General features: G+C 44.5%; 1 protein-coding gene across 2 annotated transcripts in view; it reads right to left on the bottom strand.

The window, feature by feature from the left end:
• Nucleotides 1-16,417, bottom strand: part of Svp (steroid receptor seven-up, isoforms B/C) — a 121,034-nt gene that overhangs the window by 82,143 nt on the left and 22,474 nt on the right. Inside the window, exon 2 of one of the 2 annotated variants that reach the window (XM_071709239.1) lies at nt 14,544-14,702. In XM_071709239.1, coding sequence (XP_071565340.1) covers nt 14,544-14,702 — 159 coding nt within the window. The remainder of the gene's footprint in view (nt 1-14,543; nt 14,703-16,417) is intronic. The other variant, XM_071709240.1, reaches the window with a different exon arrangement.

Genomic DNA, 16,417 nt, shown 5'->3' with positions numbered 1-16,417 from the left:
CGAGGGGATATATACCTGTGTGTATACCTGGCGTTGCCCCTGCCCGGCGCGGGGCGGCTTCGAGAGCGGGCTAGGGCTGCGAGAGAGGCTCGCTATAACCACGCGCGCGCGAATACGCTCTTGCGCGCAACAGTTCACGCACGCACGCACGCGCACGCACGCACGCATGCACTCACGCATGCATGCATGCACGCACGCACGCACGCACGCGGGAGAGCTCGCTTTTAGACTCGCGGAAGATGCCCCGGGTAAGGAGTATGCACCGTGCGAGAGGCAGTTTCCAGGCGAGAGCGGAGGTCGCTCCGGGCCATGCTTCTGTTCCGAGCCATTATGATAATTTCGCCGGAAAGAAGGTTACCGACTTCGGCCGTCGGCGACCGCTCTTCGCCGTTACCGCCGGGCCTCACGGCCGTTCTGTTCCGTGGCACGGGAGAGATAGCGTCCGAACGTAAGCGCGCGAACCGGACGAACGGCGGCAGCTCGCCATTACGGCCCGCTAATTCGACGCTGCCCTATCCCGCGGTTCCGACCACAGAAAATTCGCTTGCTTGCTTGCTTACTTGGCCGACGATTCAAGCGTGTGTAGTAATAGGGACACTTTGTGGCAAACTCCGTCGTTACTGATGAGTTTCCTCGGGGGGGGGGGGGGGGGGGACATTGAAATTGAGGAAACTCGGTGAAGAACACGAGAATAACCACTTCTTCCTATTAGTTTATCATATTGGTCCTCACGGAGTGTTATTAAAAAGTACTTCCTTTCCTCTCATTAGACTAATTTTAATACTTTACTGTAATTCATGTAATCAAATCATAAAATGATTCTGACTCGAGCTTGCTCTCAAAATAGTTCATGCAAATATTGCAATTCTTAAAAAGTTTTCCTATTTCGAGCGAATCCGTCTCATCTTCTGGGCCGCAATAGTTTACCAGACAAGCTGCCGAGAGTGCGGAATTTACTGCTTTGACGGTGAAATTTATTATTGATCGAACTTAACGCGCGACGAGAGCGTGCTATCGCGCGTGCAATCGGCGGACTGCCTGAGCGATCCTCGAAGTGAGGCTGACGCGTATGAAATTTATTACGCTACATTTATCGCAATCAAGAGCGCGCATCATACTGCGCTCTCGAACTCTCCTACGTTCTCCAAACGCGCTCTTTACCGTTTGGCGTCGTCGGTGTCTCGTGTTGCGCGTCCCGACGTTCACCGATCGACCATCATCGCCGCGAGATCGAGATCGCATCTTCGGAAGAAGACTCTTCCACCACGCGAGGCGACTTGTCGCGTCGTTATGAGGTGTGTATACGGCCGACGGGGACGAAGGACGAAGCGGAGGACGAAGACCGAGAGACGACCGAAGAGGAGCGGAAAGAAGACCTCGTGAGAGAGAAGAGGAGGACGGGCGAGGAGACGCGCGCCTCTCGGCAGGGCGGGAAGGGAAGGGAAGGGAAGGGAAGGGAAGAGACGGAGATTGAGAAAGGGAGAGGTCGGTGGAGGTTACAAGGTTACACGCGTCCAGAACAGGGCCCCGCGAGCGCGAGCGCGAGCAAGCGAACGAGCGAGTGCGCGCGCGGTGAGGCCCGCCTAAAGGTTCCCACGGTGCCTGCTCGCGGCGAGGCCCCGGCGAGGCTCTCTCGCATGCTACTCCACGCTATGCTCTTACGCTATATGAGCAACATTAAGGTTGAGGAAGGTATGGAGAAACGAGCGACCCGGGCGAACTCGGCGAGGAACGGACGGAGAGAGGCGGCGAGAGCGAGAAAGCGAGAAAGAGAGGAAAAGGCGAGTGGTCGGAAGGAGGTGGAGCGCACCGCGATGAGAGAGGGAGAGAAAGAGAGAGAGAGAGAGAGGAGAACGGGAGGAGAGGAGGCGAAGGTGGGACCACGCAACAATCATGTATACGCGGCGCGTTATTAATATCTGCTTTCGTTCACCTCCGCCCGCCGCGGTGATTCGTAAGCGCGGGTCTCCGCGAAACGAACTCGGCTCGCTTATACGAGCGGACTGGTTCTACGAGCGGGCAAATCTTACGCGCGCAAGTCGTAATCGCGCGAGAGAGCGAACGACTAGATCTTTATGGATTTAGCGTAGCCCCGCCGTGAATAATGCGCCGGCCGTGCGTGAATTACGCGCCGAACGTTGGACTGCGCGGCGATTCCGCTCGGAGACGACCTCCTCGTTTGATCATAAATCCGTTCAACGGCGAATTCGCTGAAAATGAATCCGCTCGACGGCGAATTCTGCCTGTAACAAGTTTATTTGACAGCAGATTTTGCTTCACAATCTTGCACGATGGATCTTCCATTGGGATTCGATTCAAAACGTTTATCTATTGTATCAATATTAACATATCAATGTTTTGTTCATAGACGATAATAAATTTTGTTTGAGGATAAATTCATCTAATAACGGTATTGCTCGATGAGAAAGTAGTAGATTTCAATGTCAATCAACAAGGTTTTCCTTTTTCGGCGATACTTTCGTGCTTTTCACAATCTGCCTGAAACGAATCTATCACGATCCAAATTAAAGATCCACCAGCAAAGGTATATCTTTTCCCTATCTCGCGATCAAGACGGAGCTCACTGGCGCGAAACGAATAGGCTTAAACGTATAGCTGCTTAACCAGACAGATGCTTAACGGCGCTGCTGTCCGCTTGCTTTCCGCCGATCCGCCGCGGTCGCGATACGCACATGCACTCGCGCACCGTCGGAGATTATAGCCCGCTGCTCGTCAGGCGTTAATATCGAATACCGCGTATATATGCGAGTTCTCTAACCCACCGTTTATTGTTGAAGCTGAATCACCGCGAAAACGGCGGATAACGCGAGCCCGCGCATACGTGGGAGAGTCACTGGAATCTCTTCTCCACGACGACGTCCTTCCAGCCTTCCGGCCCCGCGCGGTTGAGAGAACGGTCATTCTTTTGACCCACTGGTCTGTCAGAGTCCTCTCTCGTTCCCCCTCTTACCCCTCTATATTCGTCACGGCGAAACCGGAACGAGCATTTTCCGTACGTGATTCACCTGTTCGAATTCTCCGGCGATATCTTCCAAACGCTTCTCTCACGTCGTACGCGATCCTAAAAATTGACGGCATCCTTACCGGGAGCCGGGTCGTCGACCGGCTTTCCCACGCCGTTTACGTCGATGATGCTCGATGACGGCTCGCGGAGACTCCGCACGCGCACACGAACGGGCAGACCGTTTGTCTGCGCGCCTCGCGAGAACTGCTATCATGTGTTTCGTGCGCCCACATGCTCTTACTACATCATAGATTTTTCTACCTCGTCCATAATCTTCGAGCTACAAGTGATCGGAATGTGATTTAGTACCGTGGTGGCGTTTTACACCGTGAAATAAGTATCGTTGAATTAGATTCTTTACGGGAACCTTATTATCGCGCTATCAGTTCGAACGGTGAAATTAAATAAAGGTAATGCACAGTGAAAGCACGTTTTCCCGGTGATATCGGAATTATTAAAGAACTTAAGTATCTGCGAGTCTGAAATTTATGTCCCTGTCGATACCGGATATATATTTGTCGGGTCTCGTCGAGTTAGCTGGCGCGTATCGAATCGCCTCGTGAATGCGTAATCAACTTACTGCACTCGACTCGACGTCGGTGATAAATAGCGATTTAATGAAAGAGCCGAAGGTGCGCGGAGGAAAATAACGCAATCTCACGGCGTCGAGAATCCGAATGCGGGCTCGTGGATTTTGCGTGGAATTCGCGAGCGACGGGACGGCGCGGCGCGGTGTACGGCTAAAACGGCTCTACGTGCTCTAACCGCGGTATCTCTCCGTATTATTGGCACGTATTCGAGGGAACGGCGTAATTGCCGCGTCGCGCGAACGGAGAAAAGGGGGCGAGGGTCCGCGGGAGAGAAAGATCCTCGTCGATGCAAATAGCGGCAAGCCGCGCAAGTTGCGGCAGTGGCGCGGAATTCACCTGTCTCGCGTGTCGCGAACCAGCTCTCGCGTCGCAAACGTGGCAAACGTGACAAACGTGGGCAGACACGTATCCGGCCCCCCCCCCCCTTGAGAGGCCGGTATAATTTCGACGAGTTCAGCCCGATGGCTCAGCGCAACGATGTGTTTAACGTACTTTTCTCGAGAGCTTGAGAATTAATCAAAAAATTTAACCTAGAGTCACAATCTGGCCTTCAAATTAGTCTACATTAAAATTTTCGTGCTGCATATATCTACATGTATACGCGTATATATCAGTATATACCAGTAAGGTGCATTAATTCGATGGGTCATAGTAGTCTGACTTATTGGCCGCTAGGTCTTTAATAATCAACGCGCACGGTTATGTATTCAGCGAAGTATTAAAATGTACATAACGAGAAGAATAAGAAATAACTAGTTCGCTCTTTTTATTTCATCTTGCATTTTTTTACGCCGATACATAAGTCAGGCTACTATGATCCAACGAATTAATGCACCTTACTGATACGTTATTCGTTATTATACGGAAAAATTTTAGGAATGGAAACTCTACTATCGTAAATGAGCACGGAAATTGTTTTTGCGCACGTTAAGCATCGAAATCTGAATTCATCCCAGTTCGCTGGAAGAAAACGCAGTGATTATAAACTTTGCGAAGAGGACGAATAGCTAACCGCTTTCTACAATTTTTTTATATAATTAATTTCACATTTATTTTCACGTAATTTATCGTTTCTACAGCTCAAAGGAAAAAATCTTCTTGCCTATCCACCAGCTTCTAGCAGGGGAAAAAAACTTAAGTGTAAATAGAGATGTAAATTTACAGAAATTGACGCATTGCGTGGCATTTGTAGGTGCATGTTGAGGGAAATTTAATCAAGCATAGCGATAAATGACCTCGACGTAACTATCTCCGAAGCGAACAATATATCCAGACACGCGATTAATTATTCCCGTAACGCTAAGAGGCATTTTCTACAATTTTACGTATCTATACCTCGCTTTCAAGTGCGAATTACGGCTGATGTCGGCATTTTATAAATGCGCTTCGTGACGAAGTTACAACGTTTTCAAGCAAAGGCGCCTGATGTTTCTGCCGATCGTAATTAATCACCTCCTTCTCTCATTAAATTGTAAGAGAATGTATTCACCGTATCCGAGATCAACTGATGAAACGCGCGGAGATATCTCTTCCGTCTCGAAAGCACGATGACTCGACCGCCGTCAAATATGCATGTACATCCGTCGTGTAAATCGGCTGTAGGATGAGCCATGTTAAGTAGGCATAGACAGAAGTCAGGAAAAAGCGAATAATGGTGTAGGTGTATATGTATATATGTTTGCGCGAGAGAGCGCGTATCGGCGCTGCGCATAAAGCCGGCCAACATAGCAAGCCTTTTGCAGCCTGAACTTTCACATTCTGATTGGAACAGCGAGCGAGCTGCCTGCTCGAGAGTCCCTGAGGTCACCGTTCGAATTGACCAGCTGCCGTTCCGAGTCAAGAGTCATTTGTTTCCAACTATATTGATCTAATTTCAGGTCTTATAAAAATCCGCAATTAAATATTGAATTAATATTAATCATGTTCTTTTACAGGAAAAGAAGAGTTCCGTATTGTATAATATGAGCGTGTAGATGACAAAGCAATGAAATACGCTTATAAATAGGAATAAATTAGTTATATACGAATTTCGCATAAAATCGTTGAATTATATAGTTTTCTAATCTATGCGTGATATTGTTTGCTAATTTATATTAAATCATACTTCTCTTAGTTATTCTTAAATCCATGTTATATTATACGAGACCGTAGACGAAGCTCGTTTACGTTACATCGAAGTTTTTTTTGGTTGCGGAGACCTTATCGGTAATAAAAGTTTTTTTCAATTCTAATATTTTTGTTTCTTCATAGCTCGACGTTGCCGATGACAATGCGGATCGCGCACACGTGCGAAACTCAATGTCGAATTTCCGAGGATGCGCCTCGTCGAATATTCAATGGCGATAATTCAGCGCGAGCGTGAATCCGAAGGGGGGAAAAAATAGACGTGTTGACGATCGAGTGGAAAAGCCGCGGCGAGCGCGGATTGGCTGAGGATGAACAAAAGGCGCGCAAGATTACGCGCACAAGGTGGACCTTGCACCGCTGAATATGCATATCGGACTCGACCGCCGATCGTAATCCCCCACAGACGGTGTCAGGCTCTCTTGACCCGACAGTTTTGTCATGGTAATGCGACTACTTTGTATTTTAATGCTCGGAAAGAGATTATACGGGTAAATATGGGGAAGCGTGGTCGCCTCGTACCGCCGCGCCGGCCATCGTGTCAGGATGTGCGATCGATGAAGAATTTTCGGAGTAGGCTAGTAGTAGGTATGTTAAAATAGCGCGCTAACGATCTTATTGCTCCCTAGATAAATAATTCATTCCTAAATTTCCCCTTGGTAAATATAACGGTAAATTTAAACGGAAAGTTCCTTACTGTAGTAAACCGCCCGCGTACTGTAATTCAACCTAACTATAGCCTAGTTTAATTGTATAGCTTAGTTATGTGCCATTGTAGTGAACCTTGCAAATTTTTTTTTTCAAAATGATAAAATTACTCACGTACAAACAACAAAAATGTCGACAGATACAAAAATGCCGTAATAAGGAGCTTTCAAAATGCACTTCTCTCTTTCATTCCAGAACGTTGACGTTAAGAGCCGACGAATAAGACATGCATGCGCTGTCATGTTACTCTCGGAGAAGAGAAAAAAAGGAGGAGTAGATCGCGCATGACGACCTAGAAAATAGCGGCGGTCAAGTGGAGCAGAGCGATGATAAGACCCCGTACGCGCGCTGCTATTAATCGTAATTAGCGTTGGAATCTCGTCAAAGTCGTCTATGTTTTCCACGCAGCCTTTCCGCGGCCGCCGAGGATACGTGACCGATCGATTCACTGCTATTCGCGCACAAGCCGATGCAAGGATCCACCTCGTATCGCGTATCGACAGTTTATCTCGTTGTAACGGTATTTGGAACGTTGACTCGCCTCTCTTGGATTTTTGTACACGATGCTCCGTATTCATTACTGTCTCGTGAATAACATGGAATTATTTGTCCATGAATAGCGATGCGACAACGAAGTTTTGATCATAATTTACATAAGAATCTTTAGATATTATAATTTATGAACGTAAATATTGTATATTAACATACTGTAAATTCGAATAAAACTTACTTTAGTCAAATGTACAACGAAAACACTTTGCTCCTATATTTTAAATAAATATTCGATCTTTTTATTGCAGAAAAAATGTTCTCGAATGGTAAATACAGCCAGTGAACGTAGTACGACAAACATAGCAGTACCTTTTGTTTGAATATCAATATTTTTTAAAGTAAAATCTTTTTTCACAGTATGTACCTTTAAACTGACAATAAAAAATTTTGATTGAAACAATAATTTTTGTGTAAAGAATTTCAAAGGATACCCTATGTTTTTAGTATTGCTGCCTCTTAAAAGCCGTTCGCCATTTAGATTAACTTTAATTTCATATTAAGGTTAAATCAACGAGCATTCTGTAAATCTAGCGGCTAGTTCCCCGCGGGTCTACGAAATAATGAACTCTATCCGCGGAGATAGGCTGATTTTCTCTCATCAATTACTTCCTCCTGCGGCTCATCGGAACGGCGCGCGCGTATTCTTATCCCCCGTTGCGGATAAGAGCAACGAGAGGAGAGGTGTCCGGGGCCGAGGAGAGGAGACCAAGAACCGAGAGAGTCTGGCTGCCGGCCGGATTACTAATCATTTCCCGGGTCCGAGAAACCCCGCTAATTGATTAAAGTCACGATCCTGACCCTGCTGTAATATCGGCAATCTCTCGCCGGCGCACGTTGGCGAAGACAGAGCGAGGGAGAACGGAGATAAAAAGAGACGAGGGGGAAGAAAGAAAGAGAGAGAGGGAGAGAAAGAGGAGGATATTCTTCGGAGTGGTCGCCTCGCGCGCATTTTTCCCCCCTTATTTTTCTCTCTCGTTACTCTGACCCCCCGCTATTTTGGTTCACCCCGTGGCCGCGCGCCTGGCCTGGCCCTGCCCGTGCTCGTCGTCATCGTCGTCGCCCGCGTCGTCTCCCCATTGTTGCGCGCCGTGTTTCACCCCGGCAAGGGAAACAATGTCTAATTTCAGTTAATGCGGCCATAATGGTCGTCGTTGCATCGGGCCGCGCGCGCGGAACTTCGACGCCGGGAAAGAGAGATAAGTGAAATCCGCGCCGACATGGCATGGCGCTGCACCGCGAACGCCCGTGTATCCGTCCACCGTGTACACGGACGTGCACGTGCACGTGCACGCGCTCACACACGGCCACGGATGCGCACAGCCGTGACCGGCGCGCTGGATTATCGGTTGCTCCTCTACGGAAGATTTCATAACCGGCGGAGATCCGGGCGCGCAGTTGCGAATATATACGATTACCTGCGACCGAAGGATAGGGGGAAGGACAATCTATCGGCGCTGATCGAGTGATCGGCCGGCCGATCGATCGGCCGATCTTACGGTCGATCGGCCGATCGCGCGCCGCAGATAGATTGATAAGACTCGGACTCTCTGGCACTCCGTGCGCGGATACCGTCGAGCGGAATTCTGGGGAATGTTGAGCTTCCACCGTGAGGGTTTTCGCTCGAAAGCTTCCTGGGAAAGTTCAATGTAAATATCAACATGTTAATCAATGTTAACTAATAATAATAGTCAATTTCGCTCTGCATGTGATTTGATACTGACGAAATAATAATGATATAATTATACTGCTAATATTAATATGTCATATTGTTATATTATGACCGGAAATAATTTATTTTAAAATCCTTCATTGAAACATGTAATTACATGTAATGAGATGAATTTGTAAATAAAGTAAATATGAGACTCTAAATTCTAGATGGTCAAGGATGCAATTAGAAGTCAGTAACATTTTGCGGGCTGAATATTCGTCACTTGGCAAATTACAACATTGCTGTAAGCAATTTAATACTTCCAGGGGCTCGTAGTTAGTAGGATAACTGCTGTAAACTTAGAACGTGATCTTCATTAAGAGCGATAAACCGGTTAATCGGAGAAAAACGCAATAAGCAACACGCATGAGTTTGTGTAATTATTAGAAAATCACGTAATCAGCAGACGTTCGGGAAGAAAGCGAAATGGGCGGACGGACAAGAGTGCGTACACAGTTAGAGCAAGTGATTGGTGCGAAACGCGTGCAAATAAAGAACGTGAGAACGGGGAAAGAGAAGAGAGAGAGAGAAGACCGGCGGGAAAAGAAGAAGCATGAAAGCAGAACGAGAGAGAAGTAAGAGAGAGAGAAAGCGAGGCAGCGTGTGTTCGATACATTTCTGTTGTGCAACGCCCGCGTAATTATAACGGGCGCGCGGGACGCTCGTTTGATAATGACTTTCTGAATGCAGGTCTCCGACGATGAAATTAGGGTTATTTGCCTCTCGAGTTCTCTCCACGTCTCCTCTCTCGGCTCCCACCGCGTCCCTCCCCCTCGTCGTCGTGCGTCCTGTCTCCTTTTGTTATGGCGTTAACGAACATTCGACGATATGTATCTACGTGCGCATCGTCCACGTAAGAGTTTACGAAATTTGCGATAGACTCTTTGCTCATTGTGGGAAAAATGTCGTAATACTATGGCAAATGGATTCGTTTATGAGAGAGAAAAAGAGAAGAAACTGTTAAAATAATTTCTGAAATCGATGAAATTAATAATGTTAAGTAATCGTTTGCTTGGTACAATTTTAGCATATTTTTCAAGTTGCGCGTCGTTGATTCATATAATAAAAAAAAATATCGTAAATTTTCTCAAAGTAGAAAAATACCAATTAGTAGAAGCATGCCAATTAGTTTCTTAATATTTTTTAGAAAAGTAATTTATATTCCTCGTGTACTTTTTCGTTAACATATGTATTAATATATTCATAAACAACGCAATGTATTAAATAATAATCATGGTATATAGAGACCTCCAAAAACAATCAAACAGGTATATAAAACTGTCTTTGAAAGTTTCGAAATAATATTACGAAGAAAAAAAGTGGTAAAATATTAAAGCTAAACACTAAATAATAAATCTTTTCACTTTTATAGCACTATTTTCGCTATTTTATTTCGGTAATTATAAAATTGAATCTATCCATTAAATCTTTATAGTCAGAGAAGGAGGAACATAGAAAATTTAATTTCCACACGTTAACGCCACGATTTTTTCAATATTATCGGCACGAAATGGAAGTACATCCGTGTCTAAATGGGTTAATTACCTTAGCACGCGCATAAATTAAAGAGACGCAGCCATTTTGGCGCACAGGATGTTGAGCGCTGTTTTTTTTCTTCTTTTTCTTTAGGCAAAGATATCAAAGCAGGCGCGAAGTAACGGCTGCGGGTTGTAAAATAAACAGTGCAGATTTATTGCGAAGGTATGGAAGAAACGTGCGCGTCCGCGAACGAATGCGTTTCCAAGTTCCTCGTTTTAACGAGCGTATTAAGTACGTAACGGGGCCTTCTAGTCGCGAATCGCTATCGGGGTATCGCGATGGGTACACTCGATAGTTACGCGACCAACTGAAGAGCGCTCGGCGATAAAGCTGATCTTCAATTCCGTGATTCACGAAGCGAAAAAAATTGACTAATAAGACGCTTTTTTTCATTGTAATAAAAACTTATTTATAGTAATAAAAAACTCTAGCCATCATCACAATAAATTATATATGAGATAGATAAAATACATAGGGTAATTCAAATGCATAAAGAACCACTGATTAACTTTTCGGAAAGAATTAAAAAAACCTGTACCCAATAAAGAGATTGACATAAGCCAACTGCATGTGATGATGCGATAAGAAATATATAAAAATATATAAAAGAACTTATATTTCCAGAATTTTTATGATTTCCTTATTGCGCTATTTGCGGTTGCCCATATTAGTTTTTTTTATTTTAATTGCTTTGCTTCTTTTAAATTCACTGAACTTCTGTTATATAAATACCTTGAAAATATAGATATGTTTCATTACAAATACCGATAAATAACAATGTGAGATATTAACTTTGAAGTATAGTGCGTGTCTTTCCTAAGGCCTTATGAAGATTACATCATTTTTACATTTGCCGCTGCCTTAATCATTATTTATCAATAAATAGATATATAAATCTATGTTTTATATGCAAGTAAACGCTTTTCATAAACTATCGGATTTCAAGTTGTAGTAAGTGTTTAATAACGTTTAGAAAATGTCAATGTCTAACAAACTCCAGGATCTGCAACGTAACTGTACCTACTGCACACTGTGCCAACAGTTGGTCTACATCCCTTCCGACCAACGTTCGTCTCTGAAAGAAAGTGCACTTCGTTTCGCGGAACGATAACTCACGCATCGTCGCGCGCTCATACACATGGGGAACAACCGCCGCGCCGCCACCACCATCATCATCATCATCATCGTCCTCGAATAGACAAGGGGGACGGGGGAAAAGCGCCAGGATACCGGAGTAAACGCACCATCCCGTCCCGAGCGCTCGCAATTAAGGGTTAATTAAATTGAGCGGCTTCCTAGATTTCTGTAATCATCGCGGACAGTATCTACGGGGTAATCTTCAGCGCATCCTGTCTGCCTCGAGGGCCCCACGGAAGGAAGGGGCCCCGAGGTAAGGTCATGCACCCCGCTGACCTCGGACCATCGTCTCTCCCTCTCTGTCTCTCTCTCTCTCGCTCTCTCTAGTCCTCTTCCCTCCTTCCCGCCCCTCCTCTCGTTGCTCCTCCACCTTCACTCCACTTCGTTTCTTCTCTCCTCTCGCGCCTTCAACCCTTCCCCCTCCATCATCCACGACCTCTCGCCTCTTCTGCCTCCTCCCGTTGCTGCTGTTGCCGTTGCTGCTGCTGCTGCTGCTGCTCCTGCCGGCGGTGCCGGCAACCCCCCTTGCTCTCGTCATCCTCTTTCTCCGCGGCCCTCCGCCCTTCATGCACTTTTCTTTTCTTCGGCCTCTCCTACTTCTTCTTCTTCTTCTTCTTCTTCTTCTGCTTCTTTCGTCCTCTTCCACTGTTCTTTTTCTTTCCCTCTTTCCTTCCCGTGAATCTTTCGTGCGAACGTATATGGCAGAGACCAGGTGAGTGTATACAGAGTTACGTGCCCCGCGCTCGCGAGCAACTCGAATTATTATCAAAGACCGGGGCATCATCGCGGATAATAGGCGGATGTCGCTGTGACAGGGCAGAAAACGCGACGTCTTCTCGCGTCTACGTTCCTGTGGGAAAAACTGCGCCGCGGGCAGGAGAGCCGGCGGCTCTCGTGCGAATAATCGTGCGCGAGCTTCTCTTTCATGAAGTACAATGTGGCTCACGATATTCGAGAATGTGCCTTTGGGAAGTTCGTGCGCTTTCTGCGATTCACATACGAAAGAGGCCAGATCAAAACGAAGGACAGCCGTTCCGGTCTCAAGGTTTCGATAATTTGTAATAAAAGATACCAGCGAGAAAATATTTAAGAATCTTAATAAATTACGTTTTAAGAATAAAGCACGCCTACGTGCTTCCATTTCATGTAGAGATTACATAATTAGGATTGTGATTCGAAAGATATTTCAAGATTATCATTAAATTGTTAAATATATATCTGCCTGTAATGCAAAGTAATTTCGAAACATGATGCGAGTTCTTCAAGAAAGCGATCAGTAAAAGCCTATCTTGAGAGCATAACACATAATGTGAAACAAGATTACTTTTAAAACGATAGCAGTGATCGAAATAATGTCTCTTGCACCTTCTCTAAACGATCTTTTATTTTTTTCGTTATTGATAATCTGATGTGTTACGTGTTGCTTTACCCTAAAAGAGTGCAGAATGATAGTTTCAACTAATATATTTGGAAAACTGACAAATTAATCTAACTCGTTACATTTTCTTCCTAGCGCGACAGAATCGCCGGACCTCCGTTCGCGTCTCTCGTCGATAACCATGCGAGTCGACGCGTGCGGCTGATACGCGTAAAAACGCGTGATTTACCGGGTTTACGATCGCGGCGCGAGCACGCTTCGGGGCAGACAGACGGCCGCGCCGGCCACGATGGACGGCCACGTCTCGGACGGAAGTGGTTGTACACCTGGGCAGGCCGAGAGAGCCGATGACCAGCGAGAGAGCGAGCGCGCTCCTCTCCTCCTCGTGCGCGCGGCGGAACAAGGTCAGATGTTATCGCGCGCGGTGCGAGTAGCCAAGTTCAAGAGCGGAGGAACGTGGAATCGCGGGCGGGGATAAGGCGTGGGAACCTTTCCGGCCTTTCCACGGCCTGCAATTAAAAGTTCCTGCCGCGGCGAAGCGCGCCGAAAGCCAGTTTCGAAATGTGACGTCTTCAGATGCAAACATTGCCGAAATAAAATAGTATAACGCGATTGTATTCAGGCCCCCCTAAGTTAATTTGGAGACTTAGTCGTGGAGAGATCAGATAATCGCACACATAATTAGCGAATAAAAGAAATTGATCGCACAAGCTTATAAAAATAATACCATATGATAAATTATAACGCGATAATATATTTTAATTATATCGCTATTGAAAGTTTTTCCGCATTAAACTTGAAGACGTAACATCTTGTAATTATATCGCATGAAAGTAAGTGATGTTATAATTCTAGATATATAAATTGTGTTGCGTATTATTACATGTAATATATATAATTTCAGAAATTCCTCAGCTCAATCGGAATAATGCGTAATATCAAGAATCAGAAAAGGGAGCTCGATTTGCGGACCGTGTTACGGAGAGTTTAACGGGTGATCACAGCGAGTCGCGAATGTTATCATTGGATCGATACTTTGTCAGCGACGTTTCTCCGAATACTGCAATCATAGTGCAAGTGGCTTCCTAATCGATAGTCGCAAAAGGCATCGTTCCTTGAATGAACTACAAAATAAAATCAAATTTAATATAAAAATTTTCTCTTTATTATAAATTACTTCAAATCAAATTACAAAATATACGTTTCTTTCTGGAAAACAACATGACGAACAAAGTATTTGATATTTTCGTCATCATGCACTTTAACTTTAACGCGTATATATATATTCATTGTGCTATTTTTAACATTTATTCCAAGTTCATTCCGTATATCGGAGAAACATTATCTCGCCACGACGACTTTTCGTCTTTTTATTGTAAAAAGCGCGCGACAGAAAAAATCAAGATCCCAGAAGAAAAAAATACTGCAAGCGCCTAATTTTCTGTAATATTTTTATTTAATTATATTTTATAATTATATTAATATTTAATATAATCTTACAATGCCCGATCTTAATTTCGATAAAAAAAACTTATTTTGGTTATATATTAAAATATAAAACAAAAACTATAATATATTAAATAGTTATCACGTAACAGCACCTTATTAGAAATATTTTGTCAAAAGTTTTATTAATTTCTATGAAATTTCTTTAAAAACTGGCACTTGCAATGTTTTTCTCCGTGAACTTCGAACATTGCTGTCAAGACATTTTGGCGACCCCGATGTAATCACCAGTGGAGATCGATCGCTAATAAATACGTAAAAAGGGTTCAGTACAGTGCATACCTTCCCGGCGCATGCCCATCTTCAGGCACTTTTTCAAGCGGCAATACTGGCACTGGTTTCTATGATGTTGATCGATCGGACAGTTTCTAGTCCCTCGACACGAGTACGTTAGGTTCCGCCTGACACTCCTCTTGAAAAAACTCTTGCATCCTGAAAAAAAAGCGAAGATTATATTAGACTTAAATTTAAATTCAGTTTTGATCGTATATTTAAACAATTCTAAATCTATTTAAAAAATATTAGTATTAGTCTTCTCTACGGAGAATATTTTAATATCTACAACAATTTAAATATATAGATACGAATATTTATCATATTCGCCATTGCGGAACGAATTGTCACTGGAATGTCCTTATTAGAAAAAATCTATTTCCTCCTGTAAGTTCGCTTTGCAGCCAATTTAAATTTCCAGACATCAATCGTACTTTCTCCATTAATGTCATATACGATTAGATGCCTCATGAGATCAATCTTCTAGCATCTAGCATAAAAACATTAACTACTTTTCGCCGACAGCAGAAATATATATTTTTCTATGTTCGCGTTAATTCACGCGTTACAATACACGCGTGTAATATCGAAAGACGGCACGATCGGCATGGCATTCGGTAAAGCATAAGCGATTAGCTACCACGTGCTGAAATCAAGATCCATCCGAGAGTATGCAGACGGTTACGCAGATTCTTATTGATAGAGCGTGTATGAGCAACCATAAACGTGACGGGACTAATGCTTATGGAACGGCATGGTAAGTTTCTCTTGTTTATTGGATACATCTCGCGGCGCACGTACGTACCACGTAAAACGTGCACGTGTGGAACGACAAGATTACGTAGCGCGATCAGGGAGAAGAACGGAGAGGGGAAACGTGCGCGGATCGGGAACGGCGCGGGGAGGCCTCGGACCGATGATACGTGATTACGCAAATTCTGTAACATGCACGTTGCAACGAGACCGATGCACCTTGAGGTCAACGTAGGGAGCGCGGATCTAAGTTACGGCGGATGCACGATCTGGCACAATGGCGGCCCGCACACACGCGCGGCGACGCTCGATATAGGCAGATATCGCGGCTGCCTCCTTTATGGGAATGAGGAGTCAGCCGAGTCGAAAGTGCCGACGGACTTGATCACGAAAATCCTATTAGTAGCCGTCCCGCTGAGATCGAGTACTCCACGCTCTCTCCTCTTCGCCGCGATACTCCACGGTACGGACGAGTTTTCGCCGCGTTACTCCGGATTCATATCCGGATATCACTCTAGAGTTGATGCGATCGATCATCTCGACAATTTCACGAAGTGCGCGGTCGTAGAAATTAGCAAAATCTTGTCGAAACTATTATCGTTAAGAAAGAATTGATTTAAAAATCTATTTCTCAAATTAAATAGTTTAATCATGCCATTTGTAAGTTCATAATATGCAATCGATTAGATGTCAACCAAGAATTAAGATGACTTCAATCTGTATTTGCACAGTCTATTTCTTAACAACTCTTCGTTATTAGTGTATTTAAAAGATAACATTTTTTTGGGGCAAAACTAAAACAATTACTGCAAGGATTATTTAAAAATCGATCCATTTTCATTACTTAAAGATCAATTCTTTTTTAGTGCCAGATAAAATTTTTTATTTCATCTTTCTTGAATGTTTATTATTAATCATTTTAACTCTTCCGGCAGTATCGTCTTTTTATTCGTGGAAAACTGCAAACAGCGAAGACGAACGTACCGCAATTATAATCGTAGCGAGCCGACAGGTCGGCCGTTCTTTGATTGGCGCGCGAATGGTCGTGCACGCGGCTTCCTAATGAGCGGTTAGTTAATTGCTGGTGGTAATGGAGCGGCAGGAGAGAAAGGAGTCCGATA

The sequence above is a fragment of the Temnothorax nylanderi genome, unplaced genomic scaffold, assembly GCF_030848795.1.
Source record: "Temnothorax nylanderi isolate EJ_2023f unplaced genomic scaffold, tnyl_v1.0 TNYL_tig0075_pilon, whole genome shotgun sequence".
Taxonomy (NCBI): Eukaryota; Metazoa; Arthropoda; class Insecta; order Hymenoptera; family Formicidae; genus Temnothorax; species Temnothorax nylanderi.
This window is presented reverse-complemented; position numbering and strand designations above follow the sequence as displayed.